Raw genomic sequence first — 23,519 nt, 5'->3', positions numbered from 1 at the left:
TATTTTTTATTAGCTTTTATAATGATAATAAAAAACAGGAAATTATATTGTAGAGTGTACCCTTGCAGACTTTTTAGGATCTGAATATGCATAATATATAGTATGGACACTTTACTATCCCATGAGGCTATTGGAGAGAGGTTGTGAATGTATAATAAATCGATCGACAGAGCTCGATTTTTGGCAATTACCCCAATTTTGCCCGGCATTTAAACACCTTAACGTGCGCATATGTGATAGGAAAGTGTCCTTATACGGCAGATTTAAGCACATCCATCCACAGCGAGTGTTTTGCGGTAGGGGAAGAGAAATATATCACAAGCTCAGACTTTTTCTTGACCCAAGAAATATAAAAAATGTGTTCTCATCTCTTGCAGCCCAAGGACAAGTTGTGCAGTTGTAGAATGTTGTTGAAATTCTCTGGGGTTTTTAACGGGGTTTTTTTAACATCAGAACTCACATAATAAATATAGAATACTCTGAGTGAAATGATGTCTCGATGTCACCACCTGGGAATAACCTGTTGTTGTTTTTTATACGGTCTTGTAAACACGTTTTACTTGCATTGCCGGGTTATTGATTTGCATGTAAATCAGATTATTTCAAAGAACTGATTTTTGGTAGTTATCAGTGTAGTGGTGTGCATGTAAACGTACTCACTGTTATGTGGTTCCCTTTTTCTCCTCATTTCTATTGGCTCCTGAGTAATTGTGAAGTTCTTGGAATAGTGTTGGAACCCATTGGACCTTTAATGAGCCAATCAATGGCATATTTGACCATCTACAATACTAGATACGAGTGTCTCCATTTATTTTTCCCTGCTGAGTTCATTGCACCCTTCTTTTCAACTGTCTCACTCCATTTGCGTCTTGCCTGTCCTGTCTAACTCTGTCCGTGTCCTTGTCTGTCTGTGTCGGTCAGTGTGTGAGTGTGTGTGTGTGTGTGTGTGTTCAAGACTGAGGGCACAGCCTCTCTTCTCTGCTCTCTAAACCTCCCCGAGGCTTTAATTACTGCATTTGGATAATGAGTCAAATCCAATCACTCGTCTCCACTGTTCTGAATTAGTATACAGCTCCTATTATGGCAGCACCAGCCCTAGTTTCTTCACACCAGCTGCCCCGCAGTGACATGTCTTCATTTCTCGCCACTCTTTCTTTCACTTCACTTAGGATGGTGGGAGGGAACAAGAGGAAAAGAAATGTGTTGGAAAAATCATTCAAGGGGGAAGTATATGAATATGGAGCGGAAAGACCTGTTGATAGGGGAAAATTAGGTTGCATGCGGTGTCCATGCATAGATGGTTTTTGAATGAAAGATGGTGATATCGAAATGATGTTTCCATTTCATGCAGTGTATTATATTTATAAAGTCAGAGGGAGTGGCTTACAGGTAATGTTGAGGAAGGTGCTTTAACTGTAGCCTGTCATACAAGCTACGCGTCTTAAAGTCTGTAGATTAAATGAAGCTACAGTTTATAAAAAAAAAATAGTTAGCTATATGACCAGTTACAATGAAAAAATAGAAACATCTTATGTAGTGCACTTAATTCAATTGAATGTGTGCTTGTAGTGTGTATCTTAGAAGTAAGTTTTTTTTAAGTAAACCTGTAGAACTTGCAAATCATATAATATTATTAAACGGCCACTTAAGTGTATTTAAAAAGTACCACACTTAAGTACCTTTTTAAGTGCACTTTGTAATTATCTCAAATGAAATGTTTTTGTATTGCATTTTAAATTGAAAAGTGCTTGATTATAATTTGTACTTTAGTGTTATTTCATATTACAATTATTTTAAATATACTAAATTAAAAATTCATCATTAATGTATAATTACAAATATATTCAAAAGTTTCAATACAAATTACATGAAAGGATATTTTTGTTTACTATTTAATGCTTGTCAATAAATTTGACAATACACTTTAACCATATTTCAAAGACAATTTAAGTACACTAATTATGAAATTACTTAAAAATATGTAAGTCCTACATAAGTGAGTTAAAAAAGCACTTTTAAGTTCAGCTAATTGTTATAAATATAATTTTAAAATATTATACATTTTTATGTACCGGTAATTGTAAATAATGTGCAGTTAAGTATCTGCAAACATTACATTTATTTCACATTTAAGTATATATATATTTTTTACAGTATATTATTTCAAAGTTATTTCAAATTATTTATTGCAAATTACAAAGTATGCTAAAATGTAGTACTTTTCACAAGGTAGGTTTTAAGGCAAATTTAAAACAAATCTTTCACAAAAACATTACATTTACATACAGAAAAATTAATACAGACTGGTCAAAAACAGCAATACCCAGTTACTTAACCATTTTATTGAAATTGTGAAAGAGTGAACTGATCCTCTAAAATTAACCAGACTCTAATATGACAGAGAGAGAGAGAGAGAGAGAGAGAGAGAGAGAGAGAGAGAGAGAGAGAGAGAGAGAGAGAGAGAGGTCTGATAAGAAGAGTGTGTTTGATTTACCTTAGTTCGCTGAGTTATAAAGCTGCCTACGCAAAATAATATGACTTTAAAAACCTGTGATGCAGCGTTGTGCCATGCTGCGCCGCTATTCTGGAAATAGCCTGTTAATGGCTACTTGCTAAAGTGACAGTATTTTGGAAACTGCTAAGATCCTGACACTACTGAAAAATGTGGTTAAGTAATTATCGCTACTTGTAGTCACTCTTCATTATTGATGAGGAATGGTGCTCATGGAGGCAATGCCAGTTGGATTCCTGCTAGCCTCATTCCCTTTTACCTTCCCCACCCGATTCTACCATTCATTACCAGTCTACAAGTTTAGTGGTTCAATAAAAGAGTCACAGTCAAAAATATTATAATTATGTAAGTACAAACATTCCCGGAGAAAGAGACTGAATGACAGTCCAATTTCTACAGAGACTGTTACAGTCGGTTAAGATAGTTCCAGGGCTTTAGAGGCAAAGGACCAGTGATTCATCTGTTACAGCTACATATATTGTATACTCATTGATAGAACCACATATCAGACTATGACTATCTGCTCCATTACAAGGATTGTACTGAGCAGTCAGTTAGTTCTAGGACTAGCCGATGTTTGTGTAGTCCAGTCGCACATCACATGTGCTTGTGCAGTGGCACTGATGACAGCAGGAGGAGAATTCCTCTGTCCACAAACTGTGACGTGATTTATTTGCTTTTCATTTGTTTTGAATGCCATTCTGTTACGACCAAATATATTCGGAATTATGAGAATGTGAAAATACAGTGAGCAATTTGCATTCACAAAGCATGCTGTAAGTAAACTGCAAGGCGGACTTATAAGATGAACTGTGATTAGAATTGGGAGAAAATAACTGTCGCCCTAATTGAGATCCTCATTTATGATGCACTAGATCAGGGTTTATCCACTCTGCCCCCTAAAGGTCCAGTTTCCTGCAGTTTGCTCCAACCCTAATCAAACACACCTGAACTAGATCTTCAAGGTCTTCAGGATTACTAGACATTTACAGGTAAGTGGATTTAATCTAGGTTGGAGATAAACTCTGCAGGAAAGTGGACCTCGAGGACCAGGGTTGAGGACCCATGCACTAGATTGTTTTTTTTGCACATTCATATGCCATTTATCAAGACATTGCAAGTGTAACGGAGGCCAGCTAGTGAGAGCTGTGCAGGTAAACCTCCTTGTTAGAGCGCCTGCCTCCCATGCCAGAGACCCGGGCTCGAGGCCCACACAGAGCGGGGCAAGTGGGACCTGAGGGGTTACACAACCTTTGATTTCTCCCCCACATAATTTCAATTGTGAGGAAAACACTCAGCCCGCCAGACGATGTGACTTTTACATAGGTAAACATTGAGTCATTAACTAATCAGCTGTTTCTGGATCACTGGTCGACTACTAAAATTACATACTTGTGCAAGCCCTAATACCGGTTTGAGAATACCAGTCCTCACACTAGATAAACTACGCATCTCAAATACCCTTACTTTGGGTAGGACCCTACCCTAACTTGTGGTAGCATTTGGAAGTTTCCCATTCAGTTACCCACACATAATCAGCATGCTAGAGCATGTGCACTACCTGGCAGGCCACATCTCCGACCCATACACATTCCAATTACACATCCCAAAAACTGACCCTGAACAAAGATTTCCTAGATAATTCTCTTTCAGATATTTACTTACCCAAGGTCATTTCACTAATCGTCTTTAGACCTGCTTATATCAAAAAGACAAAATGAAAATATAACTATCCTATCTTTTAAATGGGTTCCATCCTTTAGCTCTAGACTTTCGTTTTAATTCGGATTATGAAGATTATTCCCCTCAGTCCAATTTCCCCTTCCGATCTGAGATAATGTCTGTGGGAGCAGAATACACTCATAAATGAGGGAATGAGCCTATTAATCCAGTGGCCGTAGTCGAGTTTCGGAGATAACTGGGTGGTTAGAGTTGGAGATACGGGCAGATAGAAAGGAGAAATTATTGGGCTGACGCATTTGGCCTTGCTTGCGGGATGGCAACGTGCAGTGTGAGACGGACCGGCCTGCTGAAACTATATGAACATGTGGGTGGGTGGGTGATTGGTTGGCTGTGTGATTGGCCTCCTGTGGTGAGGCAGTGCCGAGCCCAGAGTAATGGTTTAATCAGTGACCAGCAGTATGGAGCTATGTGTTTGCTCCATGGGAAAGCTGCGGAAACAAGACTGCATGCTGGCACACTCTAATCCCACTTTGCTTCTTTATATATGTGTGTGTGTCATGTGGGCACAAGGGAGTGAATGTACACCAGAACAGCCTTGTATGAAGTATGTTTACCTACGGCAAATCTCCCAATCGTCTGAACTGGTCAGAACCCTCAAACCTACACATTCTACGGCAAGATTACTTCATCCATCCCATCGCTGACTTGCTGTGGCGAGCCGGTCTGACGGCTACATGGCTGTGTGATCTATGATGCAGTTACGCATGTTCACGTACGTAAGTGTTCAGGGAGTAAAAGGGAACAGGACAAGGATTACAGGACGTTGAGTGGGAAAACAGCTTAGAGAGTCACAAGCATCTGGGATGAATGGTTGACATTTGCAGAAAACAGCACTCTTTGGAACCTGTGCAGCTTTACATAACATCTGACTTTCACATTGACCTTGGATTGAAAAGGGGTAGCTCAAAACCAAGAGAACTTTACGTTTTGGTCCTCCGTCTCTTGCGCAAAGAAAAGGCAATTTTATGTCCTAAGCTGAATGGATGTACTTGTTCCGATTGTCCGTACAACAGAGCCTGCAGATTACTGTTACTTACAAGAGCATGCATCGACTAAGCAGGTTTTCGAGTTGTCTGCTTTTTTGTGAAAATGCTCCCACTATTTGATTGCAAAGTCTTTGAAGCTGCAAGAGCTGAAGGAATGAATTTCAGGAGTACTGAGTGCTTCATTGATCAGTTTTTTCCTGTGCATAGCACTCTGTGGGTCAGATCCACCCCCTCATCTTTCAGCACAATGGACAGCTCCACATGTCCCTCCTCTCTATTTGTCAGCACCACGGAGAGCTCCGTTGCCTGGTTTTTGTCCTTCTGTGAGTGGAGGTGGCCGGCGGCCATTTTACATGGCTGGATCTTCAAACTCTTTGAAAGCTCTTGTTCAGATAAAGTATTCCACTCTGGGCCCCTCTCAGCCAGGCACAATGATTAACCCTACAGCACCTACAGCCCTCTTAACGTCTCTCTCTCGCTCTCTTAAATTGAGTGTAAATGGCAGATGCCATGTGTGGGAAGAAAGGGTCGGTGGTGCGTCTGGGGTCGCTTCTCTCCTCTTGGTTCTGCTCAGGTGTTTGGTTATTTGCTCCCGAAGCGATTAGGCCACATGGGAGCTGCTTTTCTATTCTCGAGCCTTGCATTAGGGTGGCGGATGGCACCCGGCGGAGAGCTGTGTGGAGTGGGAGGAAGTTAACAGAGTGTGTACGTAACTCTCACAGTTTGCTTGAGTGAGAGGGTAAATAGTTTGCTCCTTAGGACTACGAAGTCTGGAAATATGATCACTGGCTGTGAAAAACCCTCGTCCATTCTTCTGATCACTTCTCTTCCCATTTTGTATAATCTATTTTCTCTTTTTAGATTTTTTTTATTTTTTATGTGTGTGGGTAATAAAGGTTTGCTGTAATAAACAGTTCCATATGCTGTAATGCCAAGAGTTATTCCTAATTAACAGGTAACTTCATGACCTGCTAATTACATCAATAACCCATGCAAGTGTTAGGCTTATTTTAAGATTTTAAAATCAACATGAAGTCATAGTTGACCCTGTTTATTTTTTAACGTGTTTCTGTAAACATTTCTTGCTCTAAAATAGAGTTTCCTCTTACTTTATAAACCCATCCTTTCTATCCACCTATGTAACATCCCCTTTTCACGATTCGATCAATTCAAATGTATAACATCATGTCTCACTGTAAAATTTTACTCTGAAATGTGCCAAATTATAGAAGTGAAATGGGTTGTGAACAGTGATAAGTGTCGACTTGAACAGTTCATACTAAATGTGCGTTTCTCTCTCTTCATGTAGCGTTAAGTCGCTCTGCAATGCCATTTGGTCTGATGCGGAGGGAGTTGGCATGCGAGGGTTACCCCATCGAGCTCCGCTGCCCCGGCAGTGATGTCATCATGATCGAGACAGCCAACTACGGTCGCACGGACGACAAGATCTGTGACGCCGACCCCTTTCAGATGGAGAATGTACAGTGTTACCTGCCAGACGCCTTCAAGATCATGTCACTAAGGTACATGGAAGCGGGGTTAATTTTACAGTGTCTATTTTTGTCATAGTTTTTGTCTTTTGATGAAAAGTCATAATTCATTTTTCTAATTTACCTCTGAATAAATGACAGCTAAAAATGATCACATATCAGCTGATTATAATATACAAAATTACAAAAATGTGTAAAACTGGGAAAAAAATCAAACATTTTGAAAAATGTATAACAATTTATACGTTATATTATACTGCCATTCAAAAGTGTATATAAATATATTTAAATAATAATAATAATAATAATTTTGTTCAGCAAGGATGCATTAAATTTTCCCCACACATTTTGCATCTGCCTGTGAATACAGTTTATTCAGCAAGGATAGTTGATCAAAAGTGAAAGTAAAGTCATTCATAATGTTGCAAAAGGTTTATGTTTCAAATAAACACTCTTGTTTTGAAATTTCTGTTCATGAAAGAAACCTGAAATAAATTTGTCACAATTTCCACCAAAAGAAAAATTTATTTTAAGTTTCTTGAGCATCAAATGATTTCTGAAGTATCATGTGACACTGAAGACTGGAGTCATTTTGCTGAAAATGAAGCGTTGATCACAGGAATATATTGCATTTCAAAATATATTATAATAGAAAATTGTAATAATGTTTTAAATTGTAATAATATTTCACAATATAACTGCAATCCTCTATTTTAGATCAAATAAATGCAGCCTTGAACATAAGACACATTTAAAAAATCCTACCGATCCCAATCCTGTATATTATCATCAGCAGAATGTTGAAATTAAAATCATGTCATTATCATCACGATGCATAATTTTGGTCTCGTCTTTGTTACAGTATTTTTGTCTGTAACTTTGTTGAAGAGATTAACACTGCATGGGAGAGAGAGGGTGGTATAAATGTTACAAATTACTCTGACTGTTCATGTCACTGTTTTGTTTGCATGCACTGTGTATTCCAGAGTGTATTGATATGGTTGAGTGGTTAAGTGACTGTTTAGCGTGTGTTTGAATAATGTGAGCATAAACGTTGTGTTGAGTGTGTGTGTGTGTGTGTGTGTGTGTGGGTGTGTGTGTGTGCGTTTGTGTGTGTGCGTGTGCGTATGTGTGTGTGTGTGTGTGTGTGTGTGTGTGTGTGTGTGTGTGTGTGTGTGTGTGTGTGTGTGTGTGTGTGTGTGTGTGTGTGTGTGTGTGTGTGTGTGTGTGTGTGTGTGTGTGTGTGTGTGTGTGTGTGAATGTGTGTCGCCTGCAGTTCCAGTCACTGTCTGTGCTCAGCATTTGCTTCCTCGGAGACGAGATCAATGATTCCCTATTCTAGCTATCCATCAGCCTTGTAATGGAGAGAGAGAGAGTGAGAGAAAGAAAAGGAACAGAGAAGGCACGTGGGAGGGATGAGTAGATTGAGAGAGGGATTGGACTGGGAATGGTGCTGTACTAGTAGAGATGATGAGGGGATATAGAGAGGGATTTGAAAAGAGAAGTGTCTCTGCATCTGTTTGAGGGAGAATAAATCTTTACCGTGCTAGATCTGTGTTTGCATTTCATAGCAATAACAACTCTGCATTCACACATTTATCTGCTTTAGTTCAAGGCAATATAGCTCTAAGTAGGTTTGAAGTGGAGGAATAGTCTGTTGCCTCTGCACCGCTTCAACTGACGCTGTCTGACACATGATCACACCTATACTGAGAAATTATTACCTCATACTTAGAACTAGACATTTGAGCAAACCCCTATTAAGTATTACATTTTAACATGTAGCCTATGTCTCACCTACTAACATGAATGACACCTTAAATCATGCATCTTGTTGATGAGAGGTGTGACATTACTTTTCCAAGCTATCAGACTTGTAAAAAAGACTTTGGACATATATACATACATTGATATATCATCCTAGAATAAAGATTTAATTCTACAAACCTCTGCAAACTTGCGGTTATTAGATTTCCTGAAGATGTATTATGTGCATCTCTGACTTATTAATGTTGTGTAATGATCCGAATGGGGGGTCAAGAGATTTCAACTGTGTTTGATCGTAATAATTCAGGAAATAGCTGTAAATTAATGTTTAATGTATGTTTATGTTCCTGTAAAAGTCATTGCACGTTATGTAAATTAGGATATTTTAGGTTACTTCTACGGTTTCTGTTTGCCAGCCTTAGCTTTAGCTGTTTGCCAGCCTTAATAAAAAATCTACTGTTGTTACAGTATATAAAGTATAAATCTGTTTTCTTACATATTTATTTGCTATTTAGATTTTTTTTTCTAATTGATTAATTTTTAGGTTCATTATTTCAAATTAATTAAAGTGAATATATATATATATATATATATATATATGACATAATGAACCTAAAAATTAATCAATTAGAAAAAAAAATCCAAATATCAAATAAATATGTAAGAAAACAGATGCAGATGTGTGTGTGTATATATATATATATATATATATATATATATATATATATATATACACATATATATATATATATATATATACACATATATCATTTTGTTTAGCAATGGTGTGTTCTTCGTTTACTATCACTATTTGTGCACTACTGTTAACAATGTATGGGGTCGTTAGGATTTTTTTTAAGGTATGATATTTTAAAGTCTCTAATGAAGACTGCATTTGTTTGATCAATGAAAATGCAGTAAAAACGTTAATATTGTGAAAAACAATTACAATTTAAATTGACTTTTTTCAATTTTATATATATATTAAAATCTGATTTATTCCTGTGATGCAAAGCTGCATTTTCTGCATCATTACTCCAGCTTCAGTGTTACATGATGCTTCAGAAATTATGAAATCATGAATATTATATTGCATTACATTACATTATAAAGTTTGAAGACCACTGATAGATAAATTATGCAAATTAAAATACAGTAGATTAACATTTAATTTAGGTGCTTTTAGTTTTTGATCATTTATCATTCACACACACACACACACACACACACACACACACACACACACACACACACACACACACACACACACACACACACACACACACACACACACACACACACACACACACACACACACACACACACCTATACACATTCTGATCATCACAAACAATCTCAGTGTAATTTCTTATATATATATATATATATATATATATATATATATATATATATACATATATATTATAATTATAATTACAAAAAACAAAGAAAACAGTAATATTTTAAAATATTATTACAATTTAAAAAACCTGTTTTCCATTTGAATATATTTGAATTTTCAGCATCATTACTCCAGTCTTCAGTGTCACGTGATCCTGATGAGTGAGCAGAAGAGACTCTCAAACTTTTGAACAGCAGTGTATATAAACGAATTTTTAAAAAGTCAAAGCAGTTCAATAATTTGTGTGTGTTTGTGTGTATAGTGTTGACTGATGGAATGATCCTTGACTTTGCTTCTTTCTTTCTCTCTCTCTGGTCTTCTCAGGTGTAATAATCGGACTCAGTGTGTGGTGGTGGCTGGGTCTGATGTTTTTCCTGACCCCTGTCCAGGAACCTACAAGTACCTGGAGATCCAGTATGAATGTGTGCCATACAGTGAGTAACCATGCAGACACTCCATCCCAACAGCCCCACCCCCTCACCTCTCCTGTCCCGCCCCTTCACCTCCCCAACCCCACCCCACCTAAACCTCGCCCCCTCAACCAGCTACTGCCATCCACACACACACACTCACTCACTCATGCTCAGTCATGCACACACACACTCACGAGTGCGTTCTCTCCTTCACGCACACACACATCCTCTCCGTTCTCTCTCTCTTTCTTACACTCGCACGCACACACTCTCTCTCTCTCTCACACTTTAAACCACTTTTTTTTTCCATCGGCAGTGCGACGTTCCAGAGGCTGAGGGAGATTTTCACATTGGGGAGGTACTCCGTACACAAACAAACACACAAACCGGGGCAGATAAGCATTCGATATCCCCAGCGCTGTGCAGACTCAGCCTTTATTGGCGCTCATAAGCACACAAACACACTCGTGCACAGCCTCACACAGCAACAAAATGACCCAGAGGGTGCTTTATCTGGCATTAAACACCTTTACCTCCCCTCTGACAGACAATCAAAATGAAAATTGGGCCGCGACGAGGCTGCGAGAGAGAGGTGTGTGTGCCTCGCACAATTGGAATGTTAACACAAGCCTCAAATTTATTTCAGACAGCACGACCCAAAGTCGCACACATGCTAATATTCCCATGGCAACGTTCGGCTTTCTGTGGCGCTGTTTCACTCGCGAATGAGAGGCAGGTGTGAAATTTCGAGCAAGCGAACGCCGACTCCAACGTGTTTCCAGAGCTGGACTCATGTGAAAATCTCCCGTCAGACGATACCCCCCTCCTCCCCCTCATGAGCGCTGACTTTATGTGTGCAGGTGGTCCAGACGGGGCCGTGATTCAGCGGAGGGTGGGTCTGTGGGGCTTTAGGTGTGTAGTTTGGTTTAGGGGGGGAAGTTAATGGGTTTTACTGTGAGCGGGAAGGGGGTTATTAACTCTAATCTATAATCCCAGGGTCAGTTTCTCTGCTCTTCCCACAGGAAATAAAGAGGATGGACTACAACCCGCCAGTTCATTCTGCTCACTAATCCTCCTTTCTCTTTTTTCTCTCTTTCAGCGTTCTGCTTTCTTCGTGTGCTCCTCTCATTCGTAATCACTCTTCTGACATTTTTATTTTCTCGTCCGGTCCTTTGTTTCACTCGCTTATTTTTTTGCTTTTGTTCTTCGTTTATCTTTGGAATCACCTGCTGCTTTCTCTTTTTTTTTGTCTCGTACACACACGCTCTTTAGCCTTTTTTTTTTGACATGCTTTTATTCGATCACCACCATCACTTCCCCTTTTTCTGTCTCTTTCTCTTTCTTTTGCAGGTTTCGGGAGGCGCCCAGAAGAGTTGAGCATTTATCTTTTAAAGCTCTCAAACTCTCTCTCTCACACACACACACATTTGTACAGAATGAACGGGACTCTTCAGCCCACACTCTTTTGACCACGTTTGGCCAGCGACCATAATCCTCAATCCGCTTCTACACAAACACATCAAAACACTGAGTGCAAATACTCTTCCTTGCTTTCCTCTTTCGGGTGCTTAGCAAGACTCAGGTTTTCCTTTGAGGCAGCGGCTAGTCTCTCCCTCTCTCTCAAAAACTCAATGTTATTTCATATTTTAACTGTATTAACACTTTGTTTTAAGGTGACATAGTTACATGAACTTGCTATAGCAATAACAGTAAATTATGCATAATCTCTGTCAATCTCAATTACTTTTAATTACACATCACTAACCCTAAAACAAACTCTAACCCTAAGAGCATGAAAGGAATAGGACAAAAAATAAATATATGTATTTCCTGTCTTTGGTCTGTTTTAGGCCCGTCGCCAAGGGGGGCAGAAGGGTTGGGGGCACAGTGAATGAGTTCTACCCACGCGCAAATCCTCTCGTCATAACAATCGGTTATGTAAATTAGACATTCATTGTGCATCAGCTTCACTGATTATAACGGAGCGTGAGATCGCAATGAAGTCGTATAACCGCTTTTTAATGTTAATAAAATGAGCGCTCTTTGTGCGTTTTCAACAATGCCAAATCCTGCATTTAGTAAATGTTTTTAAAGGGGACGCATATCCTCATTGTGTTGGTTCATCCTCCGCGTATGACCAGAAAATTGATATTTAATGTTTTGGTGTTGTTTTAATATAGAAATTGGTTTATTTCAGTTCTGTAAGGACCACTATCGTCAAATACGATTGACAATCAACATACAGTTAGGATTGGCGATATGGTTCTGTTCTGGGCAAGCCTGGATAAGAGCAGGGACAGCAGCAATAACCCCCCTTAGGGTACAGAGAACAAAACCAACATGAGTGTATTGCAGATATCATTAATTAATTTTAATGTATAACATAATTAGAGAATTTTAGTCTGATTGAAAGGGAATCAGAATGCCAAATCCTGACTGGCGAGAGGAGGAGCTGGGGATGGAGGAGGGTAATAGCTCCTGAGAAACGCGATTGTTATGCGATAGCTGCTGATGATACTGACGAGCTTATATATATATATATATATATATATATATACAGTGATAGACGTTCCTATAGGTAGATGTGGATCAGCTGAGAGTCAGCTGATGCAAGCTTGACTAACGTGACCTGCCAGAACTGACGCTATGCTTAATTTATATTAGGCTAAATACGGAATGTTATTGATTTGGTGAATATCTGTTTTATAGATAATAACAAAAAGTTCTCTCCCCATTAAAAAAATTAAATGCACACCCATTCTATATGTTCTGGTGACAGCCTTTCTCTTTATAGTAGGTTAGATTCTTTCCAATAGCTATTTCATTGTTTCTGATGGAGTAAGTGTGTAAGGCAGGCCAGTCGGTGCGTTAGCATGACATATGTTGGCGAGCCGCATGCAGTTGAGTCACAGCTGAAACACTTGCACGCCTCACGTCTCTGCTCACTGCTTCATTTAGCCTGTCACAGTTATTTTCCTCTTGTTTTTCTGTTGCTTCCTCCAGTTGCCATCTCTAGGATTGCTGGTTTGAAATAGCGCCGTGCGCAGAGGTGAGAGGATGCGTGACTAACTAGCTGCTGACTTGCATTTTATCTCCTATTTTTAAAAAAGACTTTGTTTATGGTGTTTGAGGAATAGAAAGGTGAGGAAAATTGGGACCTGATTCCACCATGATAAAAAGTTGTCGCTGTCTGAAGTGACAAAGAACAGCCAATTATCGGAATCCTCCGTCAGCCTCGTCTCCCTTGAGAGACCGTGGGCACGGAAGGGACACGCTCCGCTCCTTTCCTCCGCTCCTCTCCGGGCTCCACATGTTGTTGGCTAGCGTGATGGAATAAATAGAAACGCGCCTCAATTATATCCAGACTTCACGCCCCTCGAACGCCGAACCAATTCGGCCATTTTTAATTACCGGGGGATGGTGGCATCGCACGGGCCTCTGTGGAGATTTGTCAAGATTAATTGAATTTACTGCGGCTAATTGCTCTGATAATGCCCCATCTTTCACGGCTGCTGGAGAACACGTTCCGTGTTTATCACTGACACATGTCCATTTGTTTGTTTATTTAATATGTAAGGAAGGGCTACTGCGTTTAAGGACGTAGCTTGGCTTGCGGCGCATCTGACAGACTCCTGTTTGTGTGTAAGTGACACAACTCCCATGATAACAGCCACCCGAGACAGAACGGCGACAGATTCAGCCAAACTGTCTTACACTCTCGCACACACGCTCATACATTTAAGCGCAGAGTCAGTACGCTCACCAACACACACACACACACACACACACCCAAATGCTCACACACAACTGCGACTGTAGCCAGCATGTCAAAGTCGGCTGCTGAGTGCCAGCAGGAGTCAAACTTTCTGGCCCTTATATCCACAGAGCTCAATGTCTCAGAGGAAATGACAAACGGGCAGCGCCCCATAAAGACAAACCAGCAGCGCCTGACTCAGTCAGCGGAGACTCGCTCGAACTCCACACAGCCTGAGGCCATGTCGGCCAAGAAGCATTAATGCATCGACAACCTCTGTAATACGTCCTCATTCGCTCCTGCGGCAGAAATCTGTTTAGTCGAGTCGGTTGGCATCTTTTCCTCGGTGTCCGGTGTCGTTTTGTATTATATAACAAGACCGCACGCACTTGATACTCGCGCTAGTTTATCTGATAAACTTAGTCAGGTCAAGAAAAGGCAATTAGATGCATTTAAAGGTACGGCGTCTTAAGTTAGTCTTAACAATAAGGCATCACACGCTCAGCTTATCACTCTGTCAGTTCATCGATCGGTACTTTAAGAGTAACGTCGTGGTCACGTCATGCCAGAATGACCGTAATTACAAGATGACAATTACTCTCTGCTGTTCACGTCCTTGCAAACAGACATTAATCATTTATTTTGGCATTGCTCTTCGTGCCAAAAAAAGTGGAGTGGGTGGCTTGTCAACTCTCTATGCTAAGAAAGTAAACCATATTTAATATCATTGATGTTTTTTTTAGATCAAACTCATTGTTATTATTACTTTTATTATAGTTGAATAATAATAATTATCAAAATGTAACACATTTTGTTGAAAGAACTACATAAACATGGCATTATGTATTTGTATGACTGTAATTTTATGAATATAATGAACAATTATAGCGTGTAATGTAATCATTTTATATGATGCCAGTGTTCTATTTGATTCTGTTTGATTTTTATTTGTGTGTGTGTGTGTTTGAAATTTGCCATTGGATAATCATAACTCATAATTACTTAAACCCTGTAGTCAATAATTGTATCCCTTAAAACTCACATTTGATCACCAAAATTACATATTTAAACGTTTTTTTTTTCCTTGAAAAAAAATCTTCATGCCTTAAAATAGCTTGAATGTAACTCTACACCCTTGCCTCATTTAGGATACATGCTTCTAATAATATGCAAATTATTCCCGCTCCACCAGCTCAGAGATCCACTCGTTGATTTCAAACCGTGTTTTAAGACTATCTTTGGTTCACTGCAGTTTTAAGGAGAAAATACTCAGCAATGGTGTTCATTTTAAAATAAATTTGTACATGGTTTGTATTAAATCATATTAAAAACAATACATAGACATATAAAAAACTTTAAAAACTTGATTTTCACCACAGGGAGACTTTTGAATTTTGGAGACCAAAATTATTTTTTATTTTTTTTTACATTTACTCAAAATGTTTAACTATAAACATAATCAACTAATGTTTGATAATCACAAGGAAATACATTTGTTCTGGCTTGCATGCCATTTGGTTTTATATGTAATACAATGTCAGTCATACATTATGACCGTGGCTGAAGTATCCAAATACTTTCACACATTGTACTCCACATAATGTTATACACATAGCCAGCAGCATGCCATGCCGCTATATGATTGCATTCCTTCACCAGAACCTAAGAAAAGAAAATGCGGTTGTTTATATTCAGTGCATATCCTGAGTCTATTTGCTTGTTTTATTTTGGCCTCATAAATCCTTTTTTTTAAGGATGTAAATGTGCGAGAAAATATTTTAATGGTATTCCAGCCCAAACTCTTCAGAAAGTGTTAAACATTGGGAGTATATATATATATATATATATATATATATATATGAGCACTAGGTTTTTTGGTGTAATTTGGAGAGAGAGAGACGGAGAGCTTTGAAACCACTGCAGCTGAGTTATTAATATGTATTAGGCCTACATTATTCGTGAATCTCATGAATGTTCGTGGAGTCACATGAGCAAACAGTTTGCTGCTGGGTGTGTCTCCAAATCCACCTCTTGATGCCAAAGAAAAAATATTAGCGCGGAGACACGCTCTGGTGGCTATATGCAAAGCACGCATCATCTTCTTGCTGTGCTCCTCAGGTGTGTGTTCATTAGCTCCTCTAATTATCACATGAGTAATTGATATCATTGCTGAGACCGCTGGGCTGAGGGGGCTCAAGGGCCACCGTACTTGTTCACAATGACAGCCAGAAGCAGGAAGCCACTGAAACTATCACAATGAATCTGCATGCATGAGCGCTTGACATGTTTCTAATGCGCGAGTGTTTATGTTTGTGTGATCGTGTGGATGTGCGTGTCTTTTTCTTTACAGGTGGAAGAGGAGACATGAATTAGTCAACTAACACTTTTCTTTTCTCCTTCTTACCACATTTTCATCATAGCCTTATGAGGAAATGTTCCTGCGGTATCTATCTATCGATCGATCTATCTATCTATCTATCTATCTATCTATCTATCTATCCATCCGTTCTATTCTATCTATCTATCCATCCATCCGTTCTATTATATCTATCTATCTATCTATCTATCTATCTATCTATCTATCTATCTATCTATCTATCTATCTATCTATCTATCTATCTATCTATCTATCTATCTATATATTTGTCTATCTTTCTGTCCTATATACTATTTATATGTATATATCTATCCATTCTATTCACTATTTCTATCTATCTATCTATCTATCTATCTATCTATCTATCTATCCGTTCTATTCTATCTATCAATTCTATTCTATCTATCTATCTATCTATCTATACATCCATCCATCCATCCATCCATCCATCCATCCATCCATCCGTTCTATTATATCTATCTATCCATTCTATCTATCTATCTATCTATCTATCTATCTATCTATCTATCTATCTATCTATCTATCTATCTATCTATCTATCTATCTATCTATCTATCTATCTATTTGTCTATCTATCTGTCCTATATACTATTTATATGTATATATCTATCCATTCTATTCACTATTTCTATCTATCTGTCTATCTATCTATCTATCTATCTATCTATCTATCTATCTATCTATCCGTTCTATTCTATCTATCAATTCTATTCTATCTATCTATCTATCCATCCATCCATCCATCCATCCATCCATCCATCCATCCATCCGTTCTATTATATCTATCTATCCATTCTATCTATCTATCTATCTATCTATCTATCTATCTATCTATCTATCTATCTATCTATCTATCTATCTATCTATCTATCTATCTATCTGTCTATCTATCTATCTATCTATCTATTTGTCTATCTATCTGTCCTATATACTATTTATATGTATATATCTATCCATTCTATTCACTATTTCTATCTATCTGTCTATCTGTCTATCTATCTATCTATCTATCTATCTATCCGTTCTATTCTATCTATCTATCTATCTATCTATCTATCTATCTATCTATCTATCTATCTATCTATCTATCTATCTATTTATCTATCTATCTATCTATCTATCTATCTATCTATCTATCCATCTATCTATCCATCTATCTATCTATCTATCTATTGTGCTCCATCTATCGTTCTGTCTTTGTGCTTCTGTCATTCTCACTCTCTTTCTCTCTGGATCAAGGGGGAAAACTATTTTATTATGACTCAAATATGCCACAGCCCCTCAATGAAGTCTCATATGAATCACCATTGTTGAGGCATCTGTACAGAGAAGAGAGAGCACTTGTTCCTTCATGCAAAGACCAGTGCATAATGGTCTTGTCCGATTGCATCACCCTGTTAAACAAGAGATGAAATCACACACACAGAGGGACGTCTCTGTCGGCTTTTTTTTTTTTTTATATAAAAATTGCATTAGTGATGATTTGTCACATTTAGGGTGTGGAAATTTCTGTTTCAGTTTTACATGAAAAATACTAGCAACAAATGATGAGGCCATTTCATGACATTTGGTTTAATCTGTTTTTGTTCTGCTGAAGCAGACTTAACACTATGCTACTGTAAAATACACTGTCAGTATATTTTACGTGACTGCAGTGTCACAATATAAAAAAATGATACTGTTTTGATTTTGTGGCCTATAAATTTAATGAATCGGTCAAAATGACTCATTCAAAACGAACTGAGAACTGACTCTGTATTATGTGTACTGTAGTGTTGATATTGAGTGGTTGCTCATATTATATGACAACATGTAGATAAAAGTTTCCATTTGAAACCAGATTTTCCTACTGTTCAAAAGTTTGGGGTTGGTGAGTTTTTTTTAACTCGAAGCTGAATTTTCAGCATAATTACTCTAGTCTTCAGTGTCACATGATCCTTCAGAAAAAATTCTAATAAGTTGATTTGATGCTCTAGAAACATAATTATGATCAATGTTGAAAATGTGATATTTTTTTTAGGATTCTTAACAGCATAGTATATTTTTTGGAACATTATACATTTCTTTATTTTCACTTTTTATATATTAGATGTATAATTTCTGAATAAAACTATTTATTTCTTCTTTTTTTTTTTTTTAATCTTACTGACCCCAATCTTTTGAAAAGTAGTTGGTTTGATGGACGTAGCTTTTTTTTAAATGGTCTACTAGCCTGGCCAAACTGGTGTTTAGTAGGACGGCCAGCTGGTCTCCCAGTCTGATAGCTTAAAAAAAATAAAGAGATCCCCTCTTAAACCCGCTTAAGCTTTTTATTCTCAGCAGGGTTGTTGTTTCGTACCAAAAGTACTAAAAGAGCTGCTAATAGAATCATTATGGAACAATAATCGTTAAATGGAATCTCTAAGTAACTTCAATTCCTTTTGATTCCCAATCTTAGTCCCCCTTCTTTTCATTTCTGAAATGGTGTAAGTGAGTTAGACAGTGACGACTGGCCGCTGGCTTTTATACAGACCGTGTAACTGTGTCTGTATGTGTGAGATCACTTCAGAGGCCTCAACTTCAGAACCCTTTAAACCCTCACAGGCTCAGAAAAGAGAGTCTCTTCCCATTTCTTTTCTTTACTGATCGCTCCATCCCTCTCTCCCCTGAGATCCCCCGCTTTAGATACTCTAGTTTGTCTTTTAGGAGACACAATGGGTCTCTGGGGTGGGAGACGCTGAGCTTCACACGCTGCTTGCGTGTTGCCGGCCACACGTCAGCGGTTGCCTTAGCGCTTATGTGTGTCAAGCTAACACTGCTAGCACATCCAGATCAGTGAGACAGACAAGCTGTCACTCACTGTCACACGCTGGCTGTCTCTCTGTCATACATACCAATGCTGTTCGCTTCACACATACAAACACACTCCGCCCAGAAAGCGAGAAAAACAATGCAATAGCCGAAAGTGAAGTAATTCTGTATTCTGTGCAAACACAAGTGAGGAGAAGTACTGCTGGAGATTTCTGCTAGAACCAGCATCAGATGGTTTAATGTTCTTTGTAATTGATCATTGATGGTAAATAGGTGATCTAAACAGGAGTAGATTGTTGATTATATACAAGCTAACAGGGCTGAGGCTAGGCTCAAATTGCTTCTGAAAAGTCTGGCTACACGAGTCTAGGATTAATACTATTGAACTAAATTCGTTATACAGTCTATTATAGTACAACCAACTATTTCAGATAAACCCCGCCCTATTTGGCATGTAAAATGGTCACTTTATGTGACGTTCAAACAATTTCTTCCTGTATAGAGATGCAGTCACATTTACTGTTACTCAGCAAATTCTCGCGATCCAGTCAAATCCAGTCATTTCAATAGGAATCCATGTAATCGGTATTTCGCGTGAGGGTGAAATATTTCCCCGCATAGACTTCGCAGAGGGTTCAAGTTCGTCACACAGATTGCTTGTAAACGTTTTGCTTGTAAACTTTCAGTGACTGTACCTTAATTAGGTCATAATAAGCTGCCAAATGTATCAGCATTCATGCTGATAGTAAAAATTCCTGCTTTGTTAGACATGGCTAAGCTCAACCTTAGCTCAGGTGACCTCTTACCAGTAACAAACCAACTACCATTTTCCAAAAACCAGACTGACCACCGCAAACTTGTTTGACCTGTATTCTTGGTTGTTGTTTTTTTTTTTTTTTTTTTTACCAGCACGCAGTGGAAACGAAATGTTCCTCTGTTCTGCTTTCCTCTGTCTTTCTCCATTTATTTTTTTCCCGTACTATAATGGCCTCTCTCCTCCTCCCAGCCTGTTTCTGGTTCTCAGAAATGTAGCTCTGTCAAGCCGCATGGTCCCACGGACCATAATCAGTGATTGGCAGCTGGATCTTGATGGATTCAGTGAGTAGAAGCGATAAGTGGTCAAGCTCTATGAGAGAGAAAGAATAGCTGGCTCACCGGATCCCATGTTGAGCCAGGACTAGCCCCTTAAGGTTCAGAGAGAAATCACCCATTCCTTTTCCACCATTTTCCTTCTCTCTCTTTCTCTCTTCTTCATCACTGCATCAATCTGACTCTTTTTTTCCTCCTTACAGCTGCAGAAGACTCCATTGCACTTTGGAATATGTTCAAAATGGCATACTAGTATACATCTTACTGCACAGTGTAAACTACATAGGCCTACAAATATAGTAATGCACACAGCTTGCCGTATGCAACGATGATCATTTCAAACCTGAGCGCACTAAAGCATTGTCACGATTATGTTATGAGTGGCAAACAATGGTCAGCTTGAAAATAATTCATTTCTAAAATAAAATATTATTTGACAGTCTAATCAAAAATGAGAAGATTGATTTTTTTTGAAGTGAAGACCACTAATACACAAGTTTACACCAATGTTCTCTAACACCAACTTTATGCTTTATGAATTGCAACCTCACACATTTCGCAATGCACTACAAATTAAATAGATTTTATGTATTAGAAGTGTTTATGTAACTGATCCTACTTGACCCGCTCTGAGTGGGATTCAAAACAGGGTCTCCAGCGTTGGTGGTGGGCGTGCTAACTGCGTAGCCTCTAGCGTCAGTCACTAGCACGCCTTTTGAGGCCAAGGGAATTGAGGTTTACATGCACAACTCTTACTGGTCTATGTCTATTACACTCAACCCCCCTAAACCTCACTGCCATACGGGTCACAGCACCAAATATAACCAGTCCTACTCGACCCATTCCGAGTGGGATTCGAACCGGAGTCTCCAGCGTTGGAGGCGGGCATGCTAATAAGTACGCAGCCTTTAGCGTCAGTCACTAACATGCCTCTTGAGGCCAGGGGTTGAGATTTACATGCACAGCTTTTACTGGCCTACGTCCGTTAAACTCCCCCCACCTCAGCCTCACTCCCATCCGGGTCACAGCACCAAATATAACCAGTACTGGATCCGAGTGGGATTCGAACCAGGGTCTCCAGCGTTGGAGGTGGGTGCGCTAACAAGACCGCTGAAGACCGCATCAATTAACGTCAATTGTCAATCGCTATCGCACCATTTTGAGCCTAAACAAATTTTGCTATAAAACAACCTTGTAGCAGTGCTAAGAACTTCCGTTGCGTTATGAAATTCAGCTTGAAACATTTCGCAGTGCGTGACAAATGAAATAGAACTTGCTTACTAGAAGCATTTGCATTCACATACTAGTTCATTGTACATGTTTGACCTGAAAAATGCTCGTTATAACACAAACTTGTGGCAGTGTTAAGAACTTTTGTTGCATTATACATTAAGGGCTTGACACATTTTGCAATGTGTGACAAATTAAATAGAATGTGCGTACAGGAAGCAGTTGCATTTATATACTTGTGCATTGTACTTTTTGGGCCTAAAAATGGAAGTCCAGTTCATTGCCTTATGGAATACATTATAGCACACAATGTGCTCTGTTGCACACATTTTGGCAAATGAACCAGGACATCCAGGTACTTTAAGCGTAAATTTGCATACTGTGCTCAGTGTTCATACTGCATACTGCAAAGCTATGAGTACTATGCCATTTCGAACATACCTCATGTTCTCTCTCACAGCAGCCCAAAGGTGCAGAAGTGCGGATAGAGGAAAGACAAACGGATGGAGGGGAAGCGAAGGGGGGCGGGGTCCGTGTGACTGAGGGAAGTGTACGTGTGTCATGTGACAGGAAGAATGTAAGGGGTTTCACAAAATTTTGTGAAAGCAGTTGAGGCCATTCTCCCCTCTCATTACTCACTTGAGTCATCCTCTCTGTAAAGAGCCTACATCACACTGACAGAATGCCATGATTTGAGAAAGGATAGCCTTTTATTTAATCTCAATTTTCTCTTTTTTCCTGCACCTGTTTTTCTTTCATTATCTTCACTTTCTCTCACTCTCTCTCTCTCTCTCTCTCTCTCTCTCTCTCTCTCTCTCTCTCTCTCTCTCTCTCTCTCTCTCTCTCTCTCTCTCTCTCTCTCTCTCTCTCTCTTTCGCTCTTTCTTTTGCTCTCCCTTTCTTCTCTCTCTTTTTTCCGATGCTTGAATAGAAGTGGACCAAAAAGGTAAAGACCACAATGAACATAAAAACCACAGCTCGCTCCGCCCGCCCTCCTCCTCCTCCTCCCCTTCCTCTTCCGTTTCCTTTCCTTCCCTCATCCCCTTCTCCTAACCCAGCACCTTGTGTAGTGCTCATGTTTGATGTTTATATCCCTCCTTCTCTCTTTCTCTCTCTCTCTCTTTTGTTTTCTCTCTTTCTTTTCTCTGGCTTATAACCGAACCTCCTTCCTGATTTGGTTCTTGTTTCAGATAACACAGACACACGTCATCATATGTACTGTACGGTCCTGCATACACGCACTAATCCCTGTGCACAGAAGACCTCATGCATGCATATCGAACGCGCACGCACGCAACTCTCACTTGCGGAAAAACAGCAGAACTCCACCAGCTGTCCTGCTAAAAGTTCCAATTAAGTCTATTTGAGAAATTAATAACCATCCTTTAATCTGATCACTTCTACCCCAAGGGAAACACGCTCTCCGACTAAATGCGGCACATGTACGCGTGCACGCGCTCTATTCTTTCTCTCGCGCGCGCACTCGCACAAGCCACTTTACGTCGAGCGTTTCTCCGTTCTACTTTTCTGTTGGACAGGAAGTCATTTCTCCCACTAAACCCATATTCTCAGCCGACACGCACACCCATCTGTGCAATTCCACCCTCTCTCATGCACCATCATTTATTCATTCCTCTATTGTTTGCGATTAATTTTGTATCTGTCCTTCCAGATCCAAAGCGACTCCTCCATACAGTTTGAGACCCTTTTTTTTTTTCAGACCTTTTTTTTTTGTTTGTTTATGTCTTCCTTCCTTCCTTCAGGATAACCCCTATGTTTTGTCTGTATGTTATTTTGGATTAGAGTAACGATTTGTAGAGCTGGTAACTGCCCAACCCCTTGCCAAATGCTCTCTCCCATTTCCAGGTGCTTCAATGTCTCTCTTTACAAGCTTTCTCTTTTTCGCCATGTCACGTTCTCTCTCTATTTTCATCTGTATTCTGGTT

The 23,519-nt window shown here is 39.1% G+C and overlaps 1 protein-coding gene across 2 annotated transcripts in view; it reads left to right on the top strand.

Annotated features, from left to right (window-relative positions):
* The window catches only part of adgrl1a (adhesion G protein-coupled receptor L1a), a 174,092-nt gene that overhangs the window by 96,955 nt on the left and 53,618 nt on the right, over nucleotides 1-23,519 (top strand). For both annotated transcript variants that reach the window (XM_077211749.1, XM_077211748.1), the window contains exons 3-4: nucleotides 6,551-6,764; nucleotides 10,225-10,334. In XM_077211749.1, the coding sequence (XP_077067864.1) occupies nucleotides 6,551-6,764; nucleotides 10,225-10,334 (324 nt within the window). The remainder of the gene's footprint in view (nucleotides 1-6,550; nucleotides 6,765-10,224; nucleotides 10,335-23,519) is intronic.

This window comes from Siphateles boraxobius, unplaced genomic scaffold (genome assembly GCF_051911475.1).
Source record: "Siphateles boraxobius isolate OS27281-9 unplaced genomic scaffold, OSU_SipBor_1 66, whole genome shotgun sequence".
Taxonomy (NCBI): Eukaryota; Metazoa; Chordata; class Actinopteri; order Cypriniformes; family Leuciscidae; genus Siphateles; species Siphateles boraxobius.
This window is presented reverse-complemented; position numbering and strand designations above follow the sequence as displayed.